The sequence below is a fragment of the Alosa pseudoharengus genome, unplaced genomic scaffold (assembly GCF_046254945.1).
Source record: "Alosa pseudoharengus isolate Yale_2024_CS ecotype anadromous, Long Island Sound unplaced genomic scaffold, YU_APseudo_1.1 YU_APseudo_1.1_scf_8, whole genome shotgun sequence".
Taxonomy (NCBI): Eukaryota; Metazoa; Chordata; class Actinopteri; order Clupeiformes; family Clupeidae; genus Alosa; species Alosa pseudoharengus.
In genome coordinates, this window is record NW_027468870.1 from 17,769,703 (window position 1) to 17,796,091 (window position 26,389).

Sequence of the window (26,389 nt, forward strand, 5' to 3'; positions counted from 1 at the left end):
TCATTTGAAAGTCAATGGTTATTACAGCTCTGAAATAGACTTCACACGACTTCAAATCTGAGTAATCAGGGCACACTGTGTGTGTGTGTGTGTGTGTGTGTGTATATATTTGTGGGGTGGGCTTGCTCAGAGGTGAGCATAACAGTTCGAAAGCAATGCTGCTTACATCACGCGTTGGCTATTTATTCCCTTACAGTGACACCGTATGACAGAGCCAGAGAAAGACTATGACTACAGATCTGCTTACTCTCATCTTTCATACGCAGCAGTACAGCCAACAACACTGCTACACAGCCTTCCCTGGCACTATTGGAAATAGTGTTCTAGGCCATGCATGCGGGGGGGGGGGGTGAAATAATGAAAGTCCTACCATGCATTGGTTCTACCTGTGCACTTAACGCTGGCTGAAAGGTTGAGCTAAGTAGTATCAGTTTGGTTTAGTGAATGGTTGGAACGAATAGGTGGTAGGACCTTTAAGCACTCTGTATACAGCCGCCAACATGAGTGCGCCAACACTTACGTACGCCATGTGCATCAGCACCTGTGGCAGAGTTCTATGCTGGTGTGTAGGGGTGTACTGAAAACAATAGAATCTAATGTAATAGAACGCTGAAAGCAGACTGCACCGCACTCATGATAGGGCCTACGTGCAAAGGACATTCCCAGAGTTTCCCACCTCTGAACACGGGTGGCCTGAGAGCCTTTGAGTAGAGTGACCGGTGTGGACGGGAGTGGGCGTAGGGGACGGAGGCTCACCTGCACGGAGATGGAGTTGCGGATGTGGGGCGGCAGGTGCTGCACCAGTTCCAGGTAGCAGCGTAGCAGGCCGAGGGTCCACACGCTTGAGTGGGCCGACGTGCCGTCCGCGTCCTCGTACGAGAACGGGTCGACGATGTAGATGACAATGGCCGGCGGGTACGTGATGGCGTGGGAGTCGCCGTCCGTAGGCACACCCACCTTCTCCTTCTCCATGGTGCTGGAGAGAGAGGGAGAGAAAGAGAGAGGGAAAGAGAGAGAGAGAGAGAGAGAAGTTACAGAGTTACAGAAGCTAATTAGGACAGATTTAATGATTTGAATAACGAAGAAACAAAGTAAAAGAAATACAGCAATACAATTGAGCAGTTGTGCACAGAACATCCAATTATGAAAAATGACTGAAAAGAATAAAATGTGCCTCCCGTCTCTCATAAAGCCATCACTGTTCTTTTTTCAAAAACAGATTGCATTACCACACATATTAACACTCAGTTATCAGTATCACGATCTTATTGAACTCAGGAACTCAGAACTCCACGGTGAAATCAGCTGCAGGCTTACTGCTGCACACCCAATGATAGGCAGTCCATGAACTCATGTCATGTTAACACTCATGTCAATTTAATCCAAAGGCAGTGAAAAGCTCCCTGGGTCTGGCAAGCGTATGCATATTTTTAACCGGCCTTTGTCCAGGTTCCCAGAGCACAGTGAGAGTGCTCACTGCTCAGACTTTAAGTCATTCTGCATCACCAATGCTGAAACTGTTTGGAGTAATTTATTTAAATGTATTACATTTGTAATTAATTTATTTGAATGTAATCTAATTATTTTAACATCACTGCCACTAGCTAACCTCTTGCTGTTTGTGCTGTTCAGCAGATCTCTCCACATACTTGGGAGAGACAAGGGTGTAAAATAATCACTAGACAATCCCCACATCACAACCCTGTGGATTTTCACAGACACACACACACACACACACACACACACACGGGTGGTGAAACTGAGCAAGGTGTTGTGTACAGCACGCGCCTCACCTCTCAGGGGGCTCCGTGGGCGCTGGCGTCTGGTTCACGCCGGCCGTGCCGTCTCCGGGGAGTCCGGCGTTCTGGCCGCCCGTCTGCTGGTTCATGGAGCCCGCCTGTGCGCCCATGCTCCCGAAGGGCGCGAAGGAGCTGGATTTGGCAGACTGCATGGCACCGGCGCCCTGGGGGCCCGACGACGACGACGACGAGGTGTTGGACGAGGCAGGGGTGCCCCCGGCGGTGCCCGACGCCAGGCCTGCGGCGTTGGCACTGCCGTTGTTCCCGGGGGCACCGTTGCTGGAGACGGCGCCCGCGGACGCAGACGCCGTCGTCGTGCCCTGGGAGCCGGTGGAGCCTGAGGACTGTGCGGTTGAGGATTGGCTGGAGGCGGCGGGGGCGGGGTTTGGCTGGGTGAGGAGGGAGGCATCCAATTGCTGAGCAGAGAGGTATGGAGCTACAGGAGAGAACAGGAAAAAAGAAAAGAGAAAAAAAAAGAGTCAACAACTTAAACAGTGTTGCATGCAGCAAAAACAAACACATTTCTACACAGCAACATGCATCATCATAATGTAGCTGTAAGAGTGAGTATTCAGGGTAATTGATGTTGAACTGGTGCCATCTGTGTAGATTTATTCAGATGTGCTTCCTCACAGTCAACATACCGAGGTCGTGCCTGCAGACTTGAGCGAAGAGCTTGAGCTTAGCGAAGGAGTCGTTGTTGCCACTGGCTGCTTTCAAGAACCAATCGCTGACAGGTTGGTCTGAGAGCTTCTTAGCGGCAGCCCCTCCCACTCTGACGATGCCGTCTGCGTGGAGCTTGGAGATGGGCCGGTGCTGGCCGAGACGACAGGACTAACCGGGGGGATGGGTGGGGGGGGGAGAACATCTGTTAGTACAGCACGGGCCAAAAGTCAAAATATTCTTGTTTACTTTATCAGCTACTGATGTAAACAAGCGGCCAAAGCCTTAATACATTTGATCTATTGAAATATATTTCTGTGTTAATTATATTAATAGAAATATATTTATATACTTCAGACCACAACCACTAACACACTTGTATGCACACAATTCACAGATGGATGGATAGACAGACAGACAGACAGACAGCGTGTACACACCTCATAGACGGATGTGAGCTCCTTGAAGAAGCTCTTGGCTCCGCTGAGTAGGGCGTCAGTGTCTGGACACACCACCAGGTAGCCCACGTCTCGCTGCGAGCCGAAGGGGTCCAGCAGCAGCTTCTCCCAGTAAGGGAGGCCGAAGGGGGACAGCACCACAAAGTCATACTCGTAGCCCACCAGGAACGTGGGGATGGGCAAGGGCTCTGGAGACTCATCCGTGCCTGTGAAGGAGAAGGAGGGAGAGAGTAGGAGAGAGAGAGAGAGAGAGAAAAGAGGAAAAGGGAAAGATTAAATGGTCTTCTGATACTGCTGGTTATAAAAGCCAGAGCTAAGAGCTTTCAGTTGTGATTTTTTGCGAAAATCAAGCCAGAGAGCGGTAGTGGCCTACTGATCCAGAAATGGAGCGGTCTGCTTTTCATCTACCTGGCACTTTGTTTTACAGTGAAAAATCTGGCAAGGCAGAGCCAGTTAGGAGAGGAATTGTAACATCCTCTGTTGCAAGCTTTCACAGCATTGTGTGTGTGTGTGTGTGTGTGTGTGTGTGTGTTGATCTCTTACCATACGAGCCTCGTCCAGCCATTTTGTGGAACTGCTGCCAGGTCAGAGGACCCTGGACTCCCCAGGAGCGCAGCGTCCTCTTCTTCTGGATAGCATCCTGAAGAACAGGCTGGAGCGAGAGCAGAACCCGCAGAACGTCCTGAGAGCACAGAGCACTCACATCCACCGCTAGAGAGAGAGAAAGAGAGAGAGAGAGAGAGAGAGAGAGAGGGAGAGAGAGGGAGAGAGACAGAGAGAGAGAAAGGAGAAAGAGATAGGGAGAAAGAGAGGGAGAAAGGAGAGAGAGGAGAAAAGAAAAGGAGAGCGAGGAGAAAGCAAGGAAGAGGGAGAGAAAGAGAAGGGAGAGGGGAGAAATAGAAGGTGAAGGAACATTAGACAATAACATATTGGAGGAATATAAGGAATTACAAAGTCAATAATTTTGCAAGAAAGAGTCAATTGGCATAACAAGTCCTTTAAAAAGCAACAACTGTGACAGTATGAAGCCAAAGCCCTTCAACTGAAAAGTGTCATGATCACATGCTCACCGCTCTGTTTGGCCCAGTGGTGCAAACAGGTGCTCTTGACCAGCGTCTCGTCCACCTTCCCTCCCGACATGTTGTCCATGAACTGCCGGCCGTGCTCCAGGGCCATGTAGCAGTCGCTGTGGAAGTCCCGTTCCTCGACGCGCACGCACGGTGGCGCCGTGGGCATCGCACCGGGCACTCCCACGCCGCCACCACCACCACTGCCCGTGCTGTCGGCCTCTACGCTCGTGATGGGCGAGAAGGGGTTGGTGCACTGGTCCTGCAGGAGCAGGATGAGCTCGTCCGGCACGCGGTCCTTGCCGCCGACGCCGCCCGTCCTCTCTAGCGAGGACATGCGCAGCACCTCGAAGCGCTTCTCCGCCTCGCGGCCCACGTCCGAGCCGCGGCCGATGATGTCCAGCTCGTCCTCCAGGAAGAGGCCCGAGCCGTTGCCGTAGCGGCGGTTGACCACGGCGCTGAAGCCGCAGCTGCACGGGTACTGCGCCTCCATGTTAGGGTCGGCGATGTAGACGCCGACGTCGGCGCCCTTGATGTTCATGTTGCACACGCACACGCAGCAGCTGTCGAAGCTGCAGTCGCGGAACAGGTTCATGACCGACTCGGACAGGATGAGCGTCACGTAGAGGCTGTGCGCCTCCGGGATCGACGGCACGGTGGCCGGCTCCACCGAGTTGAGCGGCCGGCACGTGGAGGGCGTCGACGCCGGCGAGTAGAGGTCCGAGTTGTCGTACTTGAGCGAGCCCTGGACGCTGGAGGGGCCGCGGGGCGTGCGGGGGGTTCGGGGCGTGCGGGGCGTGGGCGCCGAGAAGCGGGGCGTGGCCGGCGAGGGCAGGATGCCCGTGGCGGCGCTGTTGCTGGGCGGCGCGCTGTTGGACATGAAGGGCGTGTGCGTCTGCGGCGTGTATGATTGGCTGTAGTCCTGCTCCATGGCACTGCCCACACTGGGGATGTTACTGCAGAGAGAGAGAGAGAGAGAGAGAGAGAGAGAGAGAGAGAGAGAGAGAGATGATGACCAAAGATGGAGAGCAAGAGAGAGATGGTGGCAAAAGAGGGATAGGGTGAAAGAGAGAGAGAAATAAAGATAGACAGGGGGAAGGTAAACAAAGAAGCAGCTTGTCAGATGATGCAATAAAAAAATTATTGCACAATTTGCATTTTACTGATGATATAACAATATTCATGATAATGTATTCACACTGCAACTCTCATGGAACCAACGTGCTTTATTGTGTTGACATCTGCTAAACAGCTTGGAGAATTCCCCTTCAATTCTTTACCTTTCCTGTTAACTTGAAAAATCCCAAATCACCTCACGTAATTATTCCGTGATGCTGTTATCTTTCAGAATTTCCCTCTGCATCAGTTGCTTATTAGCTTTAGCTAGTTCACTAAAAACAAACCACTGTTTGCCTGCCAGGCACAGGTCCATGTGGCTCGTAAACATGCCGCCAGCGTCTGTTTCAAAGGCAACAGAATGTCTGGCTGAGAAGAATGGTTGTGAGATGAGGGATTGGGGTTTGGGGTTTGGGGTTTGGGCGAGTGGGTTTCTAGCACATTGTTTACCGGCGCTGTTGACATACATGAGAATGACTAAGGAGCTAGAAGAGCTGGAGCCAGGAAAGCTACCCCCCCCCCCCATCCCAACTCACACACACACACACACACACACACACGGCTGCAGGGAAACGGTGTGTGCAGGGGGTCATTACAGACCGTGGGGAATACCAGTAGCATGCACAGTTAAAAAAAAAGGTTCAACAATGCTGCTTTTCTGCTCTTGAGGCCTCTGGTTCAGGACAAAAGCGCATACTGCTGGACGCTGTCCAACGCGACATGCTTCCCCCATTCCCATTAATTTCCTGTTACACGTACATAGATCACCACACCAAACAGAGATGGTATTTGGAAAAAAAAAAAAAACTGCATACCTGTGTTTCTCTGTGTTTCTCTGTGTTTCTCTGTGTGTGTGTGTGTGTGTGTGTGTGTGGTTTTATTAATATAAAGTGGACCAGAGCCTGTAAACATGTAAACAAACGCGAGGGCTGAGGGGGCGGAGAGGATCCGGAGACATGAGGCGCGGAGACCGGGGCCACCGTGTGATGCGGTGGGGGGGGGTGGGGGGGTGGCCGCCCTCAAGCCGACGCAGTCTCCATGAGGAAAGCGCTATTTTTGGACAGGCAGGCGGCAGGCAGGCAGGCAGCTGGGAGAAGTGAAAGCACAGCTTGTCCCACAGATTGTGTGTGTATGAGTGTGTGATTGAGTATAACTGTGTGTGTGTTTGTGTGTGTGTGTGTGTGCGCTTCCTGGTGGCCTTTAAACACAGCCAGGGTCCTCAGTGTTTGAAGCAGAGACTGTGTGCCAGCTGCAGGTTATAAAAGCAGTCCGACTGGCTTATAAAGGATCTGCCTTTGACTTTAACTGCCCGAGATTTTACTGCCGGGCTTAGCACCACTTTCACACAGCGCACTCTAAGTCACTCCTGCCGCCTCTTCTCTCCACACCACTAGAGTGCGGAGGGCAGGCGGGGGGGGGGGGGGGGGGGGGGGGGGCAGTCGGGGTGAGTTTGGTTACTTCACTTTATGTGTGCTACTTATTAGCCTTTTCTTCTTGAAAAGCTCGTGCTGTGTCATTTGAAGCTTTAGCTGTGGCTTGGCTCTTTAAACGAGTGTGCGAGCTGCCATCTAAGAATCTAAGAGGCTGATTGTTTGGGTGGGAGCAGCACTGGGGACACATTCTACTGGGCGACTCAACTGAATCGCAAACAGCCCAATCTCAGCCACTGCTCTCTCTCTCTCTCTCTCTCAGGTCACGGGCACATCAGTGGGGGAAACCGCTTTGATGAGCTAATTAATTGACCCTTTGATGAAGGCGGCATAACTTTAGTGTCTGGCAATCAGGGTCCTGAAACACCAACTGCTACCACCTTCCATCTAAATGACAAATTATCCCCGAGAAGCAGTTCCATCTATTCCCAGGAGATTTAATATCTAAAGGTTTCGAGTTTGAGCCTCATCATTGTCCCACTGATTTACCTGATGAATTAAGCTCTTTACTGAGAAGCTGTTGAATAATACAGCAAAGCATTTTTTTCAACAGGGTGGAGGATCGAAGGCCAATGGAGGGCAAATCTCCAGGGTATTGCCTTTGCAGGTAAGAAACTAAGGGCTGAACCAAAAAGTGCAATATGTATAGCATTCACCATTGACCTAGCCATCTGTGCTTCTCAATTCGAGCCCTCTGGTGATTTGGTTTATTCATCAAAAAGGCATTGGCCATTTGTACAAAGTCTGGGTATGGATTTACTGTTGCTTTTTTGATTTTTTAACGTGTCAACATGAGATTTGTTTTTTTTTTTGTAGAATACTGCTGATAAATAAAACAAAACACGCACACACAAACACCGACACACATAGCCAGCCACACATGCACACCCCCACACACCCCCACACACACCCACCCACACACACACACAGTGTGCTGCTTACCCATCCTTGCTGAGGAAGGTCATGGATGGTATGGAGTTGAGCAGCTCCAGCTTGCCCACGGTCCAGCTGGGTCTATAGATGCACTCCTCGGGCACCTTGATGGGCTGCATACACTGGCTGGGCAGCATCTTGAGCGGAGCGAACATGGAGCAGCCCACGAACGCCTGACACAGGTCTGCCTTGTACACGAACGAGAAGTCCTGCACAGGGAGAAGAGGAGGTGGTGACCACACAGCACTGCCCTTTTTTTACACCACCTTATGACACATTCCAGAGAAGCTCAAAACCTTTTCATTTTTCATGTGTTAATCTGATTGACACTCTTTCATTTAAAGCACCTATTAGGATCAGTGTCTTTGCTCAGCTTGAGTCGTGGCGTTTGTCTTCAGGCTCTTGTCGCGCACGGGGTTCTGAGCTTAAGCTCTCAATCAGCCACAAATCAGGCCGCTGAACCAGAGGTGAGGCCACTCCAGAGCCAATCAGCTCCGTTAATCAGTCCATTAAGTGTGGAGCAGAGGGGGCCTGTGGCACTCACTGATGACCAGGCTGACACATTACATCTCAGCACAGACAGACACACTGCTTGCCTGGTCATGCTTCCTGGTCAAACGAGTTTAAGCCTAAATCTGTCTAGTAGATGCTTGTATCCAATGTCACTTAAAATCACTCCTAATGGCCATATTACAATGAGGCTAATTATAATGGCTATAATAACAACTGGCTATAGTGACAACTATATTCCTTGGTTAATGTGCTATTCCCTCCTATGGGGAGCATAACACTTAGAACAAAACAATTCTGGACAGATTGACCAGATGGAAGGGGGGATGCTGGGAGATGTAGTCAAGAGTCACCTTGATCTCCGAGGGCTTGGGGCTGCAGAAGCTCTCCTCCACCTCCATCTTGAACTGGCCCCCGAGCATGGCGGCCCCGTCCAGCGAGGTCATGCCGGTCCCGGGGTCGTTGCTGCCGTAGTCCTTGCTGCCCATGTTCATGGGGGAGTAGCCCATGATGTGCTGCTCCAGAGAAGGTGGCGTGGGGAACATCTGGTGCAGGTCGGCAGAGCCTGAGGGAGAGAGAGAGAGAGAGAGAGAGAGGGAGGGAGAGAGAGAGAGAGAGAGAGAGAGAGAGAGAGAGAGAGAGAGAGAGAGATATCAGAATAGCTGATGAGTATGAGAAGTCTGCATCAGTTATAAAGTCACAATAAACCTAAGTTGTTATTGAAACAATCTGCAACAGTATGAGTGCTTAACTTATTTGCCTATTTCTTGCTACCACAGACGCTGTTCTCCCCTTATCCCTGCCTGCTTTTTCGGTCCCTAGACATACACTGTGACCTCACCCTTGACGTTTCTCATCCTTACATGAAATCTGTTCATGTCTTCTCATGACTCTGCTGTGCCCTCAAACACAGACGTATCTACAAATCATGTTGCATGTATGCAAACGGGAGAGGCCGAGGTTATCCTATGAACCTGCATTTACTAGTTACCACCACAGCACCAAGTCACACGCAGTGTTTAAGTACAGACTCTCAAGGTTCATTTTGTATAATGACTTGCAAAGCCCTCCAATCTAATCAGATCAGCAACAACATACATTAAGCAGTATATGCATATAAGATGACTCCATTAGTGTAATTGTTTACGAGTGAAAGTCGAGAAGTTCGAAAGTTCGAGATGTGCAACAAACACATTTCGATACATCCCTCATCAGGCCACTCGCTTGAGGTGACCTGTTTCTGGAGGACTGGGAGAGAGAGAGAGGGCTATGCGGGGACAAGGTTGCCATGTACCGGCGAGTCCCTAACTAAGGAGTCCCTCCCAAGCCGCCAAGTTTGTTTTCACATAATTAATGATGCTGAGAAGGGCACAGGGGGAAGAGCTTCCATTGTACTGTGTAATCGCTTTTCCCTGATGAACACCGGCATAAACGACTTGTGCTGAGTGATAAAATAACAGAGTGAGAGAGAGAAAGAGAGAGAATGAGTGACAGAGAGACACAAGAGATAGAGAGACTGAGAGATAGAATGAGAAAGGAGAGGGGGACGGAGAAAGAGATGGCTTACTGATGCAGGACACAGGGTCCAGCGTGGCCGGCTTGGGCTCCTTGGTGCCGAACTTGTCGTCGGTCCCGTTGACGCCTCGCCTGGCACCGGGCTGCGGAAGCGACCATTCACACACACATCAAATGAAATCTCCCGTCCATAAAGCGGATTTGCAGAAAAGTAATTAATTATACTTTAAGAGCTGCCGATAGAGCCAAAAATGACCGGAAATTCTGAGAAGGGCAGAGAGAAGGGGGGGGGGGGGAAAGAAAAAAAGAAAAAAGAAATTCCCACAAGCGAGCTGCCAAGACGTGGCATTTTATGTGAATGATATTTGGAGGGATTAAAATGGGAGCTGGATCAGAAGGGCCCTCACAGTGGAGGCTCTCTGCTCAGTGTTGGCTGGGCCTGGTATAGCCCCCTCTGCTCAGTACGGAGGTTGGCCCGCCACTACTGAAACCTCCCTCACACCCAGCCAAGTGGAGGCCTTTACGCACATGCCCATTCACTGGGGCACCTAAGGCCCAGGGAACCTGACTGGAACAGGAACAGTAGCCACCACGTCACGGTATTGTTTGTTTGTTTGTTTAATTTAAGGCCATTTCCGCAACTAAGGCTATTTAATGGCCATTGTGTATTATAGAAACTTAAATATGTTTTTTAAAATCTATGCTAGTAAGATATTCTAAAACCTTCAAAGGTGGGACCTTACTAAAAACATCAGCTATAGAATTTTGATCAAAATATGTCTCACTGACAGGGGCGTTTTGCAAAATTGGCATAATAGAAGATTTTCACCACTCAATAGAAAGCTATGAGTGAATCTTGAATGTCCTATATGGCATCTGGTATAGACTATTTGATCGTGTCTGGATTGAAAAGAAAAAAATAGTCTCTTCCTTACAGTAGGATGGATTTCGTATAGCTTGTTGTTGGTACATTGGTCCCATTCAGATTGCCACTTATCTGTGATGTCGTCACTGCATTGTGTCGGGAATGAAACCGTGAACTAACACCTACATATCACAGAGGCTTGTTGGGTAGCACTACAGCTAATGGGCTATTTATTGTGGTTTGGCAGCGGCATGTGTGGGGTGGGTTTGGGGGATTGGGGGGGCGGGGGGGGGGGGTAAGCACCGCTGAGGGGATGGAGACACTGACCGTGAGCTCATCCTCGTCCGAATTGAAGAGGTTGTCCAGGTCGTTCATGGAGACGGCCAGGTCTTTATCGTGGATCAGGCTGGCTGGGGCGGTGCGACTGAGGGGTGTTGTACGCTGAGGGTCTATAGGACAGACATAGACACACACACACACACGGGGCATTAACACACAAAGCACTCACAGCTATACAAATATTCACAGAAGACAACCAGCAGAGGCTTTTGTTAAGTGCCTAAGCCAATCAAAAAGCTTTCACTTCCTCTCTGAATTCCAGACTCGCTACTCCTTTCCTTCCAGCAGATTATGATCACTGCGCAAGATTATCCCAGAGGCATTAAAGTATTTAAAAATGAAAAGGCCAACTTGTAAAACAAGCACTGTGAAGCCTTCAAGTTCTGGCTCTCGAAACGAAACATCACCTTGCATGGCCTCTTCCACAAAGAATAGCATTTAAAAGCAAAAAGCTTTTTATTAAGTACACAACACTTTAACTTGGCAATGGAGAACGGTCACCTTTGACCCATTCTGTATCTCAGTAGAGCTTCGCCTTATCTGCAGGAGTCTAAGGGGTGAGCGAGGTAAATAATGCTGCAAGGGGCGTTTGCAAAGGCTGCTGGGACAGTACAGGTCCTCCTCTGACCCAAATTTGGCCAAAAGAAAGAGAATGTCAAAAAAGTAAGTTCTCACCGTCTGAAGATCCAGATCCACCATCTTCCCCCTGGAAGAAAGATAATCATATGATTAATGGTCTGCGCGCACGCACACGCACAGACGCACGCACACACACACTGCGCACACACACACACTAATACTTCCAAGACTAAAAGAGTGGTGATGCACAAACACAAAGAAATGGATGATGGCATGAGCCTTTTCAGCAAATAACTGCATTCTACTCATCAAACTTACAACTGCTTTATTAACCAGTGCATAACAACAGTGGAGACAGCCCTAGTACTTAGTCTGTTTCAACCTTCCGAGTACATCAGCCTGGCTCTACTGCTACCAAACTAACAGCACTCTTGATGCTGAGCATCCTTGCTGCTTTGAGCACTGAAAGGGAGGCATCCCCCTGCGTTGTTTATCAATACACTTAAGAACAAGCTAGACGAAAACAAACTCCAGCTTTTGTAGAAGTGCTTCTACAATTAGAGACCATCAGATAAACACGGGCAAAAAAATACTCTTAATAGGTCTGCTGCTGTGTGTAGATCTGCCTGTACAGATGTGTGTACGCTCGCTCAACACACACACACACACACAGACACACACACACAGACACACACACACACACACACACACACACACACACACACAGGGAGAAAGCAGTGCCGAGAGGGAATGCTATGTTCCAGCCATTGATTTCATTACGCCTGAGGGTATTATCAGTATGAGAGGGTTTTAATCTGTTTGTCCATACAGGCCCCTGTCACAACCAGCAGCCGGCGGAGAAGAAGGACAAAACACCAGCAAGCACAGAAAAGCACTAATGATGGAGCCCGGGGAGGAAGATAAAAAAAACAACAAAAAACAGATGTATCCTTGGGTAGATTGCTGTCCAGTGGCTAATTATGAGGCTAGCTTACTGCCTATGCACGGTGCACACGCACACACGCACACACGACCACCCGGATGACTCACTACACTTGTTGCTGCAGCTTTATGTGCTGTGTGCCTGCTCTAGAGGCCTCTAGTTTATCTCCCCATTGGTGTTTTTTTTTTTTCTCTGTTCTGTCCAGATTCCTCTTTGTCTGTTGCTGACAGACCCGACCAGCAGCGCCACTGGATAACACTAATCTGGGGCTCCTGTGACCGCACTGCGGAGGACAGCGGAAGCAGCGGTGGCCGACACGCACACCTTCTGTCTGTCTCGGCTGGAGAGAACTCCCAAGTACAGGTGCCACGGCCTCATTTAAGAGGAGTCTGCGGCGTCTAAATGAAGTGATCAGTGAACTGCTATAAATAAAAAAAGAAAAAACACACACAGACTCGGGAGCCATAACCCTTTTTAGCCTTGCAGTCTCTGAGCAACAATTCCCAGTGTTGCTGTATTCTGAGCAATGATTCCCTTTCCTCTCTGTGGACAGGCAAGTCCTGTTCCATTATCTAGGTCAACAGCATTCATTGGGCCCACCTTGAGAGTGGCTCTGAATGCCATTAATGCGTAGAGAACATCTACATAGCAGCGCACGGCCGCTTCGCATTCAGCTAATATTTTTGTACAGACGAGCGAGGCAATGAATGAGCGGCTATAAAAAGAGCAGTGTGCCTCTCCATCAGTCGTCCTCTGCGAGGGATTTTTCTATCTGCTTTCATAAGAGGCCCAGGAATAGAGTCTGAAGGTTGAAGATTGAGAGGAAAAAAGTTGGATAAATAGAGAGAGAGAGAAAGAGAGAGAGAGCGAGAGAGAGAGAGAGAGTGAGAGAGAGAGAGAACAGGTGGGCAAGTGAGGGTGGAGGAAGGAGCGAGAGCACCACAAATGAGGAAAATGGAGTGAAGAGAGAGAGAAAAGAGAAAAGACAGAGAAGGGGAAAATATATATATATATAGAGAGAGAGAGAGAGAAGTCAGAGAACAGAGAGAGAGCAAGAGAGAAAGAAAGAGTGAGAGAATGAGGGAGAGAGAGAGAGAAAGGGAGTGAGAGAGAACGAGGGAGTGAGGGAAAGAGTACAAGAGAAAAGATAATGGCTTTAATGTCTAGGTGAGGGGGTTCAGGCCCACCTTGTGCTTTTTCCCCGGCTCGCGTTCTCTCCCTGCCTTGTCCTTGCGCTCGTTGGGGAAGAAGAACTTGACGTCACCGTCCTCGAAGGCGTACGGGTCCACTTCGGGCTCGAGGTCGCCGTCGGAGATGGTGGCTGACGACAGGTACTTGTTCCGCTGCTGGACGTACATCTGCACGCGCTCTTCCGACACCTTCAGAGGCCTCTTGGACGTGGCCATCAACCTGAGGAACACACACGCACAGTTAAAAACTCATACAGGTGTTTCATAGAGATGACATATCAGCAGCAGCAGAGCTGCTCAATATAGACCATTAGGTTCCACATCATCCATCATTACATTGGCAGAGGATTCAACAGGCAGATCAATCAATTACAGATAAAAGGCTATGATGAGAATTGCAATGCGACTGAAACTGGTCCATGTGCTGATATGTCTGAACGAGTGGCATCATCCCAAAGAGCATAACCGGTTATTAACACTAGTAATAGTCTTGGAGTTGCAATAAAGGACACCACTGGCAGAGGCGCGTGATCACAGGCCCATAGCCTGTTGTCTGGGTTTGCTTTTGGGTTTTCTCAGGAGTGAAGATGGTGTCAAATTCCTCTAGAGGATGAGACAGACTACTCAAGCTTATGTCCTGTCTCTCGGACCGCTCACACACACACACACACACAATACCAGAGGGCTCGGATCCTGATAAGGGCTGACTGGTCACTAATCTCCGGTCAGTTTTACTCACTCATAGTTTACTGCCCCGGGGATTAAACCAGAGCAGGGCAGAGGGGAGTCGAGGGGAAGAGGAGAGGAGAGGAGAGGAGAGGAGAGAGGTCAGCAAAATAATAGAAAATAAAACCAAACACGGAGGAGAGGAGAGCAACATCCTTGAGAGACAAGAAGTGTAAGAGGGTGTGTGAGGGAGGTGAGGGGAGGAGAGAGTAAGGGGGTGTGTGGGGGAGGTGAGGGGAGGAGAGAGTAAGGGGGTGTGTGGGGGAGGTGAGGGGAGGAGAGAGTAAGGAGGTGTGAGGGAGGTGAGGGGAGGAGAGAGTAAGGAGGTGTGAGGGAGGTAAGAGGAGAGAGTAAGGGGGTGTGTAAGGGAGGTGAGGGGGTGTGTGAGGGAGGTGAGAGGAGGAGAGAGTAAGGGGGTGTGTGAGGGAGGTGAGGGTCAGAGAGAGTAAGGGGGTGTGTGAGGGAGGTGAAGGGGTGTGTGAGGGAGGTGAGAGGAGAGAGGGAGGACAAGACAACAGAGGAGAGAAAATGCTCTGTCCAGACAGAGACACATCAGCAACGGTTTAGCTCAGAGCAACATGGCCGAGAGCTCTGTCCACAAACACGGGCGAGTGCCATTAGTGATCTGCCCTTTCTGCTGTTCATTTCCTGTAGTTCTTTAGAAAAGTGATCTTTCTGCTGTTCATTTCCTGTAGTTCTTTAGAAAAGTGATCTTTCTGCTCATGTTGTATGGATGGGAAACAACGGTCGATCTAAAGCTGCTGGCATGTAAAGAACATAAAGGTATGTTCAAACAGTGCAATGGGGTGGGGATTGGGGGTAACATTTAATTAGAGTTGAAGTCGAGATTCGAGAATAATAATTAAAAAAAAAAACATTCGCCCATCTTTTTGCTGAAAACACAAACATAACCACTATGCTGGAGTGTGTAGTAAATGTAGTCATGACAACCGTCTCCCACAACAATGGGGGAGACCATAATGTGCATGTAGGTTACATAACTGCATTAAAAAAACAGCTGTAAAGGTGGCCTGGGAGAACATGCACACCTAAGGTTATACATTTCACACTCCATGTTCGACCCCAAGTCGAATGCCAGGCTAAGCTAAGCACTCCCCTAGGGGCATACAGTATATGCTGGCTATGATACTGGTTTTAAGCATGCTTTGCAGTGCTTACAGGGCAACTAAACAGTGGTTATTCTAAGAGGATGACAAGCAGTGGTGAATAGAAATAAATGCTAAAGCTGAGTCATTCTGCGTAAAATCAGAAAAACAGTTTTACAGCCTGAAAAGGTTTAGAAGACCCTCGATATCTCTTTGTTCTGAATCTGGGGCCTTCTAGAAAACCAATGGGCATGGTCAAGTCACACTGAGAAGAAGTTTCTTCCATCCTACAAAGTTTAGTCAGGCTAGGAATACTACTTTCATGGTATTAACCCATTTACTCCTAAAATGCCTGCTAAAAACACCTATAGAATCCTATGGCATTTTAGACTAAATAACCTTATTTCCTGAGGGTTTTCTGAAAAAAATACTAAAAATTGTCAACGTCTACCAAAATGTAATATCTAAGCCTCTGTAGCACCTAGAAACATGAAATAAAAAGCATGCTGCGCTACGCAGCAACCAGCGGGAGATTCAATGTTGCGCTATGCAGCAACCGGCGGGAGATAGAATGTTGCGTCGTGCAGCATCCGGCGGGAATGCCCAAACATTACTTGCAAGAAGATGAGGCATTTGGTGTTTGGGGACCTAGTCGTTATGTAGACAAACTGAAATAATATCAAGGGCTGCAAAAAATATGAAGACATTGGGTTCCGACACAAATATTTTACAGGCATTGGTTTTGGGACCCATTCATGATAAAAAAAAAAAAAAACAAGGTTTGAACAAAATCTGGTGCAGCAACACGGTGCAGCAACAACCTTATCTGATTTGATACTGAATGACCCATTTTTATTAAATCGGTCTGATCTCTGTACAGCAGTTTAATAAATTAGGCTGCCGTGTTTAAACACGGCCATATCCATAATCTGTTGTTCATAGCATATATAGCATCTAGAAATCTCTTACTGGGCATCCCACGAGGAAGTATGATGCTTGCAGCTATTCCAAGAACTCTATTTCTATGCAGCCAGCAAGCGCGACCATAAAAGATGACTGATTTGTATAGCATGTCAGTCAGCCGTGGCTCAGACAGATGGTATTCAGACCAACCGTCCAGGAGCTTACACATTCATACCACAACACTTAAAAGTACAGTCTGAACTGGTGGGGATCAAGGTCCACTTCAGGCACCCTGACTCCATAGACGTAGTTGCACATACTAGTGTTGGAGTGTGTGTTTACTAACAACTGTATATTTGCAGGGTGTATTTGGTTCTGTTTTGTTTTGTGTGTGTGTGTGTGTGTGTGTGTGTGTGTGTGTGTGTGTGTGTGTGTGTGTGTGTGTGTGTGTGTGTGTGTGGTCGATAAGCCTGTTCTATGAGCAGCAGTGCTGGCCCTGCAAATTAGTGCTGTATGATGTCAAAAGAGTGCATAGCAGCAGATTAACGTAGCGCATGAGACCAACACACTGGACAGAGAGAGAGAACACATTCTGAGTGGGAGCAGGTTTTGAAATAGAGGGAGAGAGAGAGAGAGAGAAAGAAAGAAAGATAGATAGAGGGAGAGAGAGAGAGGAGAGAGAGTGTGTGTGCATCACTGCTCTTTCAAAAACATTCTGTATCCATCCCCACCCCTCCTCCCTCTCTGGTTAGAACATTTTGAACATGAAGTGCAGTATGGGGGGGGGGGGGTCTAACTGTTAAGGGCTGGGGGGGGGAGGTGACTCATTGGCAGGGTCAAGAGGAATGTAGAGAGTTGTGGGGGGTTGGAGTACAGGGGATTAGGGGCACCAACTCGACATGGGTGTGTGGCTGAGGGTGTGTGGTTGAGTGTGTGTGTATGTGTGTGTATGTGTTTCTCTCAGTGGGCTGGGTTGGGGAGGGGAGAGGATGGGAGGGGAGGGGTGTGTGTGCAGCTGCTCCTATCCCACACGGTCACCTCCGTTTTTTCCCCCTTCCTCTGTAAACAACTGCCATGCTCACGCTGACCTGACAAAGCCTCCAGCAGGGAGGGCCAGCGCCCCCCACATCCACACACCCCCACACACACACCCACCCACCCACCCACACACACATCAGATCTCGTCGGCTCCACTCACTCAGTGACGGACACGATGCCGTCCTGGCCCAGCGCGGCCTCCTCACGCAGCTTGTCGCCGGGCAGCGCCGGTGTGGGGAACTCGGCGTTTTTCCTCCGCGGCAGGTTGAAGAAGCGCCACGGCGCGTGGCTCCCTCCTCCTCCGACATCCTCCTCCATACTGATGGCGGCGCCCACGTAGACGGTGGGCCCCAGGGGCTCGGGGTAGGCGGCCACCGCGGCCGAGTGGAAGGGCGGCTCCAGTCGGGGCTCGTCGCCACCGCCTCCGCCGCTGCCGCCTCCACCACCGGAGGCGCCCTTCTGCTGCGGTAGCAAGCAGGGCTCGGAGGACGGGGGCGCCGGGTAGAAGTGCTGGCTGTGCGGCGTGGAGGGGTTCTTAAGGGCGTCGGACGACGCCTCCTCGCTGCGGTCGCCGCACGGGTGCGGGCTCAGCGGGGGCGGCTGGGGCGAGCCGCCCATCTCCGAGGGGCCCCCGGGGCCCGATGCCCCTCCGCCGCCTCCTCCGGTGGCTCCTCCGTGCAGCTGGGGGGGCTTGGAGGACACGGAGCCCACCTCGGCAGCCCGCAGACCGGGGAAGCGGGCGGCCGCCGCCGCGGCGCTGGTGCTGCCATCGGAGCCCCGGAGGGCCAGGCGCTGACCCGAGGCGTCCGGCTCCAGGGCCACGTCCTCGCAGGTGGAGTTGCGGTGGTGAAAGGGCGTCTGCGGGCGCTTCTGCTGCTTCTCCGACTTCTCGGGCTTCTCGCCCGTCTTGTGCTTGGTGGGCGGCTGGGGGGCCTGGCCTGCACTGGGTGGCTGCCCGGGGGGAACGCCTGCTCGCTGCTTCAGATTTTTATGTCTATAGAAAAGAAAATAAAAAAAAAAAATCACAGAACGTAAATGACAAGAAAAAGAAGGTAATGAATGACATCGAAATAAGTTCCAATGTACACCGATTTAGAACAATGATTGATAGCTGTTTTTTATGATCTACTACAGAGAAGTACTAAAGTGTAATGCCATTACTTGTGAACACACTGCCCTTTGTCCACACATATGACTGGACAGGATGACTAACATGAGGGTTAGTGTGAACGTGGGAGGGCTTGGAGACAGGAGGTGTTGATGTTTGCTTCAAGGGGGTTGTATTGGGGTCAGGGGAGCAGCTCTTTTTTTTAGACCCTGAGACGGGGCATACGTGTCACGACCTAACCACAGAGGCCTTGTGGTCAAGACAACTGTCTGTGTATGTATGTGCGTGTGTGTGTGTGTGTGTGGGCAAGCCAAAGAGTTGTTTCAGAGCTCCTCAAACACATAACCAGCATGTCATATATACACCTAATTATGTGCACATACATACTGTATATTAAAAGTACAGACACTGTATGTGCTATACTTAGAGCTATGAATATCCAAAGATGCACAAACCAAAGTCAAGTACTCTACACACACACACACACACAATAGTCTCTGTCTATATACATACACCCAAACACCTTTCACTGAATTTCTGCTGAGGAAATCCCTTTTCAATGTCACCTTTGGACACTGGGTCCCCTCCTATGCAGTACGACCTGGCTAGACTTCCCCCTTGGCAACATCCTCAATAGGGCAACCCTACTTTAGACTACTGCAGTGTATAAACAAGTACTGACACACACACACAACGGGGAAGGAATCAAATGCTAAGCACATCCGAGTTTGCTTAAAATGCACTTGACTGCAGAGAGCCATAATAAATGTGGCTGAGATCGCGCCATAGGAAAGACAGCCTCTCTGTTCCTCCAACTCTGCTGAGGAGGAGGCTGACGTCAATCAGACTGCTGCAGGCCATTCGTGTCCATCTTCAGATGCCCTGCTTTTTTTTCCCTCTGCGTTTTTCATGTCCAGCCTCACAGCCAGCCATCGGCCATCTTCACCTTGAGTCCTGCGTGTCTTTTTACACGCTTTTCCCCCACCCTCCCTCCCTCCCTCCCTCCCTCGCTCTTTCCGTTTTTTCATTGCTTTTGGAGTGAGAGCTGCAACTCATAGACAGTTTCACTTCCAATTTCTCCCTTTCTCCCCTTACAGAAAGGGGCTAAGAAGTGGCCAGTGCTGACCAGACAGCCCTCTTACTCAGACTTGCTACACCTCGCCAAACAGTGGCCACGGAGGTGGTAGCGGCGGCGGCGGTGACTCAGGCGAGGCCAAGATGGACAGGAATCTCATTTGGTGCCCGCGTGGCTATTTTCCCTGGGTGGCCTTGAGTCGGCGCCGGTGAATGCTTGAGGCGCGTCCGTGCAACGCCGGCTGAGCTCGCGCGACCAGAACAGACAGTGCCAGACTGAGACAAGCCTCTGTTGTGCAACGCAGCCACTTCCAACATCTCCTTCAAATCAAAGGGGGGAGAAATGGGACATGGCCCACACATAAACAGACGTTTAAAGCAGAGGGGTGCAGGACATGCTTTCTAAAAATACCTTGACGGTGCAGTGCATCTCCATTGTGCGTGTGTGTACAGTATATGAGGATGTGTGAGGAGGAGAGAGGGGTCTATTTCAGTAGTGGTGGTGTAGTGTGTGTGTTGTTGGGAGGGGGGGGTTAGGATGGGTGGATGGGTGTTTTTCCTCTGGAGGACAGCGAGACGCTGACTCGAGGCTTTCTGCCTGGCGGCCTGCCGCCAGAGATGCGAGGGAGCTCCTGAGCCCCCAGGGGGCGTCGACGGAGCTGCAGACCCACAACACATAAAATAAATACACCCCGGCTCCCCAACTACCAGCAGCATCCTGAGCCACGCAATGCAGCACAACACCAAGCAGCTGGACATAACATGGTCAGTGGAACCTTTGGAACTCGCAATTATGACACGCAATGCAACTCCAATGGGAAAATAACATGGGCTAAAAACATGGACTGCATTGTTACTCCGGGTTCATTTTCGTCTTTTTTTACACCAGTGCGGTAATTGAACTGCAATGTGTGAAAGCTACCTATTCCTCCTGTACTGTCCATCTCCTCCAAACAGGAGATGGTCATCACTGCCTGCCAATGTCCTAGACCCTACTTCCAAACAACTATGCAGTGGCCTGGGTGAGCAACTTTGAGTAGTTCAGTGGTTTTATTTACACAATAGCTGGGTGAAACTGGTCATAATCTGATGGGTTTCGTACCTGGAACATAGGCAGGTGGACCTGTGCGTGGCCTCCACAAAGTCCCACGCCCCGACCTTCTCCGGGACGTCTGCCTCGCTGGTACCGTTGGTCGTCACTGAGAATTTCCGTCTGGCGAGAGGAAGATGAAATGAGGGTTACAACAAAGCAGAGACCATTTCTAGGAATCAATCGATAAACAACGACAACAAAAAAAAAATCACGTTTAAAAAAAGCTGTCAGTCATCACTATTTTGCTGATACCCCAGTACATGCTATGAATTCCTGCTATATCATTTTTGTGTTATAATTCATCAAGAATGCTGATTCAAGGGGTCTCTCGGCTACATTGAAAAGGAGGGCTGCCCTCAAGTGTACACCCGAGAAGGAAAATAAAGGTTTGAATGAATTGTATATAGCAGGTATATGTTCCTCCTGGTGGACTCGCCATGTGTATGAGTGTGTGAGACTCTCTTAGCCTGTGTCAGGTTGAAACACATCTGTGCCCAAGAACAAACCAGATGAAACTAAGCAAATCTGAGCCTGGCTATGGCACATAGTCTAGACCCAGTTGAGCATGACTGACCACATATACATCATTCCGTCAGAGGGGTCACTTAAGCGTGTCAGACTATACACCTCCTCAAGTATGCTGTAGGTGAATTCAGTGTACCTACAACGTCGTACCAAATAAAGAATTCTGGGCTTGACTGATCATGCCTTACAGACTAGCTCTGGTGCATATAAAATAGAACGCTAAACACTGTGCATGTTGAGGCTGATTTAGGCTTCTGTGCCTAATCTATGCCACAGGGACATAGCAGAGTAACATACCCTACGACTGATGCGCACCATTCAAAAAATGTAACTTCATATTGAGGTGACGCCAAACCACAACAGGTGTTTATCCAGCAAGCTGTTTCCTTTGTTGGGAAATAGCTTGCTGACGTACGCCAATGTTTGATAGTTGCCTGGTAGACGTCTCTTCAAATAGCCTCAGGTGATTTTCGTTTACAACAATTATCAGATTACACAGTATCTAACATGGCCACCTTTGGAGCTTGGTACAGAGAAAGCTTTTTTTTTTCTCCAACAAAAGTTTTGAAGTTGAACTACAAAGCTCCGCAGACGCACCATCGCAAAAGTAAAACCGCTCAGCCTCACAGTGGTGTAGGCCACTTGCGTAGGATGTGGCGTAGGCTCTGCAAAGATTCAACGCTACCCAGAGGCATAAATCGCTCATCGCTCTGTGATCGCTTGAGCGGGCCTGCCTTACTTGTTCTGCGTGCGGTTGAGGTTGCACTCCTGCCAGACGCGCTCCACCACTTGGCCGGCCATGCGTCGAGGGATCTTGCCGCCGTGGTGACTGGTGGTGTCCGTGCTGAAGCCGTCCATCACAGAAGACAGCTTCATCCACTTCTGAGCCGACTGAGAGTCCACTGGAGGGGACAAGAGGGGAGAGAGAGAGAGAGTGAGAGAGAGAGAGAGGGATGGAGAGAAGGAGGGCAGTGAACCAATCAGCTTTCCCAACAAGCATTACCAGCAACAAGCTTTCCCAACAAGCAAAGATGTAGCTAAAATAAGTGATCTTTAGACACAATCATTTTTCATTGAAGAGACATTTCAATTTCACTCTGAAAATGTAATTTGGCATGTGCACCAAACACAGCACTTGGGTGCCCATTTTCAACCCATACCCAGTATACTTCTCAGATGAGCTTTAAGCTCCTCCTACCTGTCTGAGCCTCCTCAGGTGATGTGGGCGGGGTGAGGGTGACCGACGAGATGGCAGGGTCACGCTGGGACACAGGCACTTGGTGGCCACCCGAATAAACGGCCGAGCCATGGGAGGCCCCCACCGGGACCACGATGGGGATGTCCGACTGGGGCACCAGCACCAAACACGCAGGGTACACCATCCGAACACCACCTGCTCAAACCAGGATAATTAGTTTCATTAGTGGCGGAATAATTAAGCTATTTTAATCATTGAAATAAATTATTCATTAAATTAACCAAATCATTAGTCAAACTCTCATTCTTATTTCAGCGAAGCTATGCAAACACATAGGGTGCCTCAAATAACACTTGGTCACTGCAAAGTGGCTAACGCTGATTTGTGGGCCGTTTCAGTGTGCGACACGACAGACAAAACACAAGTCTTACCGACGAGGACCTCGACCGCAGCCAGGGAGTCGTCCTCCCAGTCTGCGTCCTCCGTCTTGTCTTCGCCGTTCTCCTTGGCGCTGGGGCTGATGGGATAGAACTGGTTCCATTCCTCGATGAGCTTCTGGGTGGGCGGGTCCGAGAGCTTGAAGGACTGTCCCGTCAGCGTCCCGTTCAGTCCAAATGGACTGAGAATCACTGAAAGGGGGGGGGGGGCGAGAAAGAAAAATTAAGCGTGAGTATGCCACACAAAACAGAAGGAGAGAACTTGCCAAATGCAGTGTCCTACAATAGCAGTTCAGTGTCAGTCTAAGCAGGACAAAAACGCTGTCTCCTTCGATCCACCATCACCGGGGGTCACCTCACGTCTCGCAGAAGTAGCCGTGGTTCCACCACCGGCGCGCGGTTAGACGAGGCCACTGCGAAAAGCCCTTCGCCTCAGAGGGGTTTCCCCCCCCCCCCCACAAAAGTTACAAGCGAGCGTCTTTCCGCACACACAACGCAAACCCACAGAGGGAGAGCGGCCCTTTTGAAAGCCATTCAGGCCTTGATCACTGGCCAGAAGTGCCCATTCAAAGCCCATAAACACACAAAACAGCCCATAAACGGAGCCGTCTCACTGAGCCCCCACGCAGGAGCGGAGACCGCGGCTTCTGAGCGGTGTGGGAATCGGCGCCTCCTGGAGGGCATCCTGGTTCAACTGGATCTCCCATCCTATTTTAGGTCACTTATGACCAAACTGTTATTGTTTGATTCTGCTGTATTAAATACAATGGTGCTGCAACTACATGGCCACTAGCAAAAATCATTGCGGATGTTTAAAATGAGCTTTTTGGTTTGTCAGACCAAATTACACCTGGGAATTAAAACAAAGCCTCAAACTGAGGAAATTAGTGCAGGTGTGTGTAAGTGGGTGTTTATGTGAGTGTACAGATGTGTGCGAGTGTGAATGTGTGTGAGCGTGTGTGTGCATGTGTGTGCATATGTGTGCGTGTGTGTGTGTGTGTGTGTGTGTGTGCGCGAGTGAGTGTGTGTGAGTGTGTGTGTGTGCATGTGTGTGCATATGTGTGCGTGTGCGTGAGTGTGCGAGTGTGTATGTGTGAGTGTGTGCATGTAGTGGGGGAGGGGGGGGGGGGGGGGAGATGAACGACGCCATTAGTCCAGCCCTCCTCCTCTTGTCCACTGCATCTCTAGGTTTTTCTCTCCCTGCTTCACATCCCTCAAGTCTTCATCCCTGTCCTCTGCTCTCCCCCTCTCCTGACCATTCTTATGCCTGGGTATTGATCAGCGGGGGCCTGGTCAAAATTGCACTTCCCTGAGCGAGAGAAAGACAGAAAAAAAGAGAGAAAGAGAGAGATAAAGAGACAGAGGGAGAGAGACAGAGGGAGAGAGAGAGAGAGAGAGAGAGAGAGAGAGAGAGAGAGAGACAGACAAAGACAGAGGGAGGGAGGAAGAAAGAGAGAGAGGGAGGAAGGTTGGGAGGAAGAGAGGGGGAGAGAAATCCATCCATCCTTTCCCATGAGGTTCCATTAGCATGCTCCATACGTGTCCTTCAGACAGAAATCCATATGTGTGTCCAGGAGAGATGAGAGAGAGAGCGAGAGCGAGAGAGAGAAGAAGAAAGGAGGCCCGTTGCTGGGAGCATTCCTCTGCACTGGTGTTGAGAGGGGTGGGGGTGGTGATGGTGGGGGCAGTTCGATAGAATGTCCTGCTCATAGGCGTTAAAGAAGCTTAACCTTTAGCCTAAAGTGCACGCATACACAGGCCTCCCATTTTTGAATTACATGCCAATGGGTAAAGCATGTCTGGCTTTTCTTCCAAGTGTGTTTGCACAATCAACATGCAATGGCAGGATTTCACTGACTGATTGACTGACTGTGTGTGTCTGTGTGACAGTGTTTCAAGTGTGTGTGAGGAGGAGGAGGAGGAGGAGGAGGGAGGACTGGGGCAGCTCAGCCCAGAACTCATGGCAGCACTGGAAGAGCATTTTAATATTTGACACGCTGGTGATTACACAAGACACCGTGTCCCGAATCCCTGAGTCGCTGCCCCCCCCCCCCCTTGCCCTCCCTCCGGCGGCCGGTCCTGGCAGCCTCGCGTCTCATCAGTATGTGCCCGCTCTGGCTCGGTCAAAAAAATAAATAAAAAATTCACACTATTGACGGTAAACAAGCGGGTCCCTTGTGCAAGTGTGACAGATGTAAGGTCATCATTTGCATCTCGGCAGAACACAGGGTTCTTCCACAGGCCAGACGCCTGCCCCTCCTTGCCTGCCTTTATTGCATTTCAGAAGCCATCTTTTTTCCTTTGGCAGGAGGGGGAATGAGGGGCTAGGCATGTTTAATGTGCTCTCATTTGCTCATAAAAAGCAAGCCTGCGAGAGATCTCATCCAGACAGGACAGTCTCAGTTGTCTTCTATCAGTCTTTTCACCCCCCCCCCTCCCCCCCATATCTCCATCTTCATCTCCTTAACCCCAGCACCCTGAAGACATGTCAAATATGCTAAGATCAGTTAAATGAGCTGCGAGTTCATTACGTTCGCACTGCGCTGCTTTATGAGGTCATATCCTGGAAACGGTCTGTCGCTTTGCTGAGCACTAAAAGGGGCCTGTCAGAGTAAGAGAGAGAGGGGACTCGTAAACACCGCCGGGGAAACTAGACGCTCGTCTCGATCTGGGCTGGTGGTAGACACAAGACCTTGCACGGAAAAATTTGTTGGGCAGAGGGGAGCGACCAATTTCCTGATCTACAACACTTTCTACAATCCACAAAATCTCGAAAGGGAGAGGGTAAATTTAATTGATCCATTTCAATGGTTGGGCTATACATATTCTCCGACTGTAATCCCAGAGACGTTTTGTAAAATTCAGCAAATTGCTCCTCACTCAGGTGTTTGTTCTCAAAGTGTAACAAAGTGTTTGTACACAGTCCTGGCTCTGTAAATGAGAAACAAACACTACCATAAACAATCCCAGCCAATCAAACAAGGTGCTTCAGCTCAAATGTCATCATCAATCTTCAAAACTGCATCTGCAGAACGGAAACCGAAATACAGACCAAACCTTTTAGAAATGAACCAGCCTGAGCACAGAGCTATTTCATTCAGTTTCTTTTATTAATTACGATGCAAATGGGCGGGTCAGACACCTCCTCCGCTGCGAACACCACAGGAAGTGGGGGCAGGACGGAGGGGAAGACAGCAGGGCTGTGAAGACGCAGAGGGTCGAAGCTCAGATGAATGTATTAATGGCCGACGCAATTGAGGCCAGTTCGCTCAAAGGGGCCAGAGCTCATTAACCCCCCGATCGCAACAGCATGTGGCCTTTCACCAGCCGCTGCTTGAGAATGGCCGGAGCGAGCTCGCACGCATTGATATAACGGCGGGGGAGTGAGAGGCCAGTGTGTCCAATTGCTTTAAGAGACACAATAAAAAAGGCGGGAAAAGATAGTTCCTCTACTCTGAAAGGGATAGCAAGAGATGGAGCCAGCAGAAAGCGAGCGAAAGATAGATAGAGAGAGACAGAGAGAAATAGAGAGAAAGAGAGAGAAAGAGAAAGGCTACTAAAGATGGTGATTGTGGACTGAAGGTAACAGGAGGGCTTGAGGGATTGTGCCGTGTGTAATGAACACATCCTGTTCCTGGGGCTCACTTTCGCTCGCTCACCCTCTCCTTCTCTCTCGCTCTCTCCCTCACGCGCTCTCTCTCGTTCGCTCTCTGGCTGCAGCTGGGCAGACTCTGCCCTGATCTTCCTTCTTTGTTCTGCCCCGCTTTGTTGTCG

General features: G+C 50.0%; 1 protein-coding gene across 1 annotated transcript in view; it reads right to left on the reverse strand.

The window, feature by feature from the left end:
• med13a (mediator complex subunit 13a) overlaps positions 1-26,389 on the reverse strand; it is a 70,439-nt gene that overhangs the window by 11,684 nt on the left and 32,366 nt on the right. Inside the window, exons 5-21 of the mRNA XM_076275150.1 lie at positions 22,610-22,807; positions 22,179-22,373; positions 21,720-21,882; positions 20,465-20,575; positions 17,341-18,174; positions 13,405-13,627; positions 11,371-11,401; positions 10,684-10,805; positions 9,544-9,634; positions 8,330-8,541; positions 7,476-7,675; positions 3,991-4,943; positions 3,464-3,631; positions 2,903-3,126; positions 2,444-2,633; positions 1,794-2,235; positions 757-976 (exon numbers count right to left, since the gene is read on the reverse strand). Coding sequence (XP_076131265.1) covers positions 757-976; positions 1,794-2,235; positions 2,444-2,633; positions 2,903-3,126; positions 3,464-3,631; positions 3,991-4,943; positions 7,476-7,675; positions 8,330-8,541; positions 9,544-9,634; positions 10,684-10,805; positions 11,371-11,401; positions 13,405-13,627; positions 17,341-18,174; positions 20,465-20,575; positions 21,720-21,882; positions 22,179-22,373; positions 22,610-22,807 — 4,577 coding nt within the window. The remainder of the gene's footprint in view (positions 1-756; positions 977-1,793; positions 2,236-2,443; positions 2,634-2,902; positions 3,127-3,463; positions 3,632-3,990; positions 4,944-7,475; positions 7,676-8,329; positions 8,542-9,543; positions 9,635-10,683; positions 10,806-11,370; positions 11,402-13,404; positions 13,628-17,340; positions 18,175-20,464; positions 20,576-21,719; positions 21,883-22,178; positions 22,374-22,609; positions 22,808-26,389) is intronic.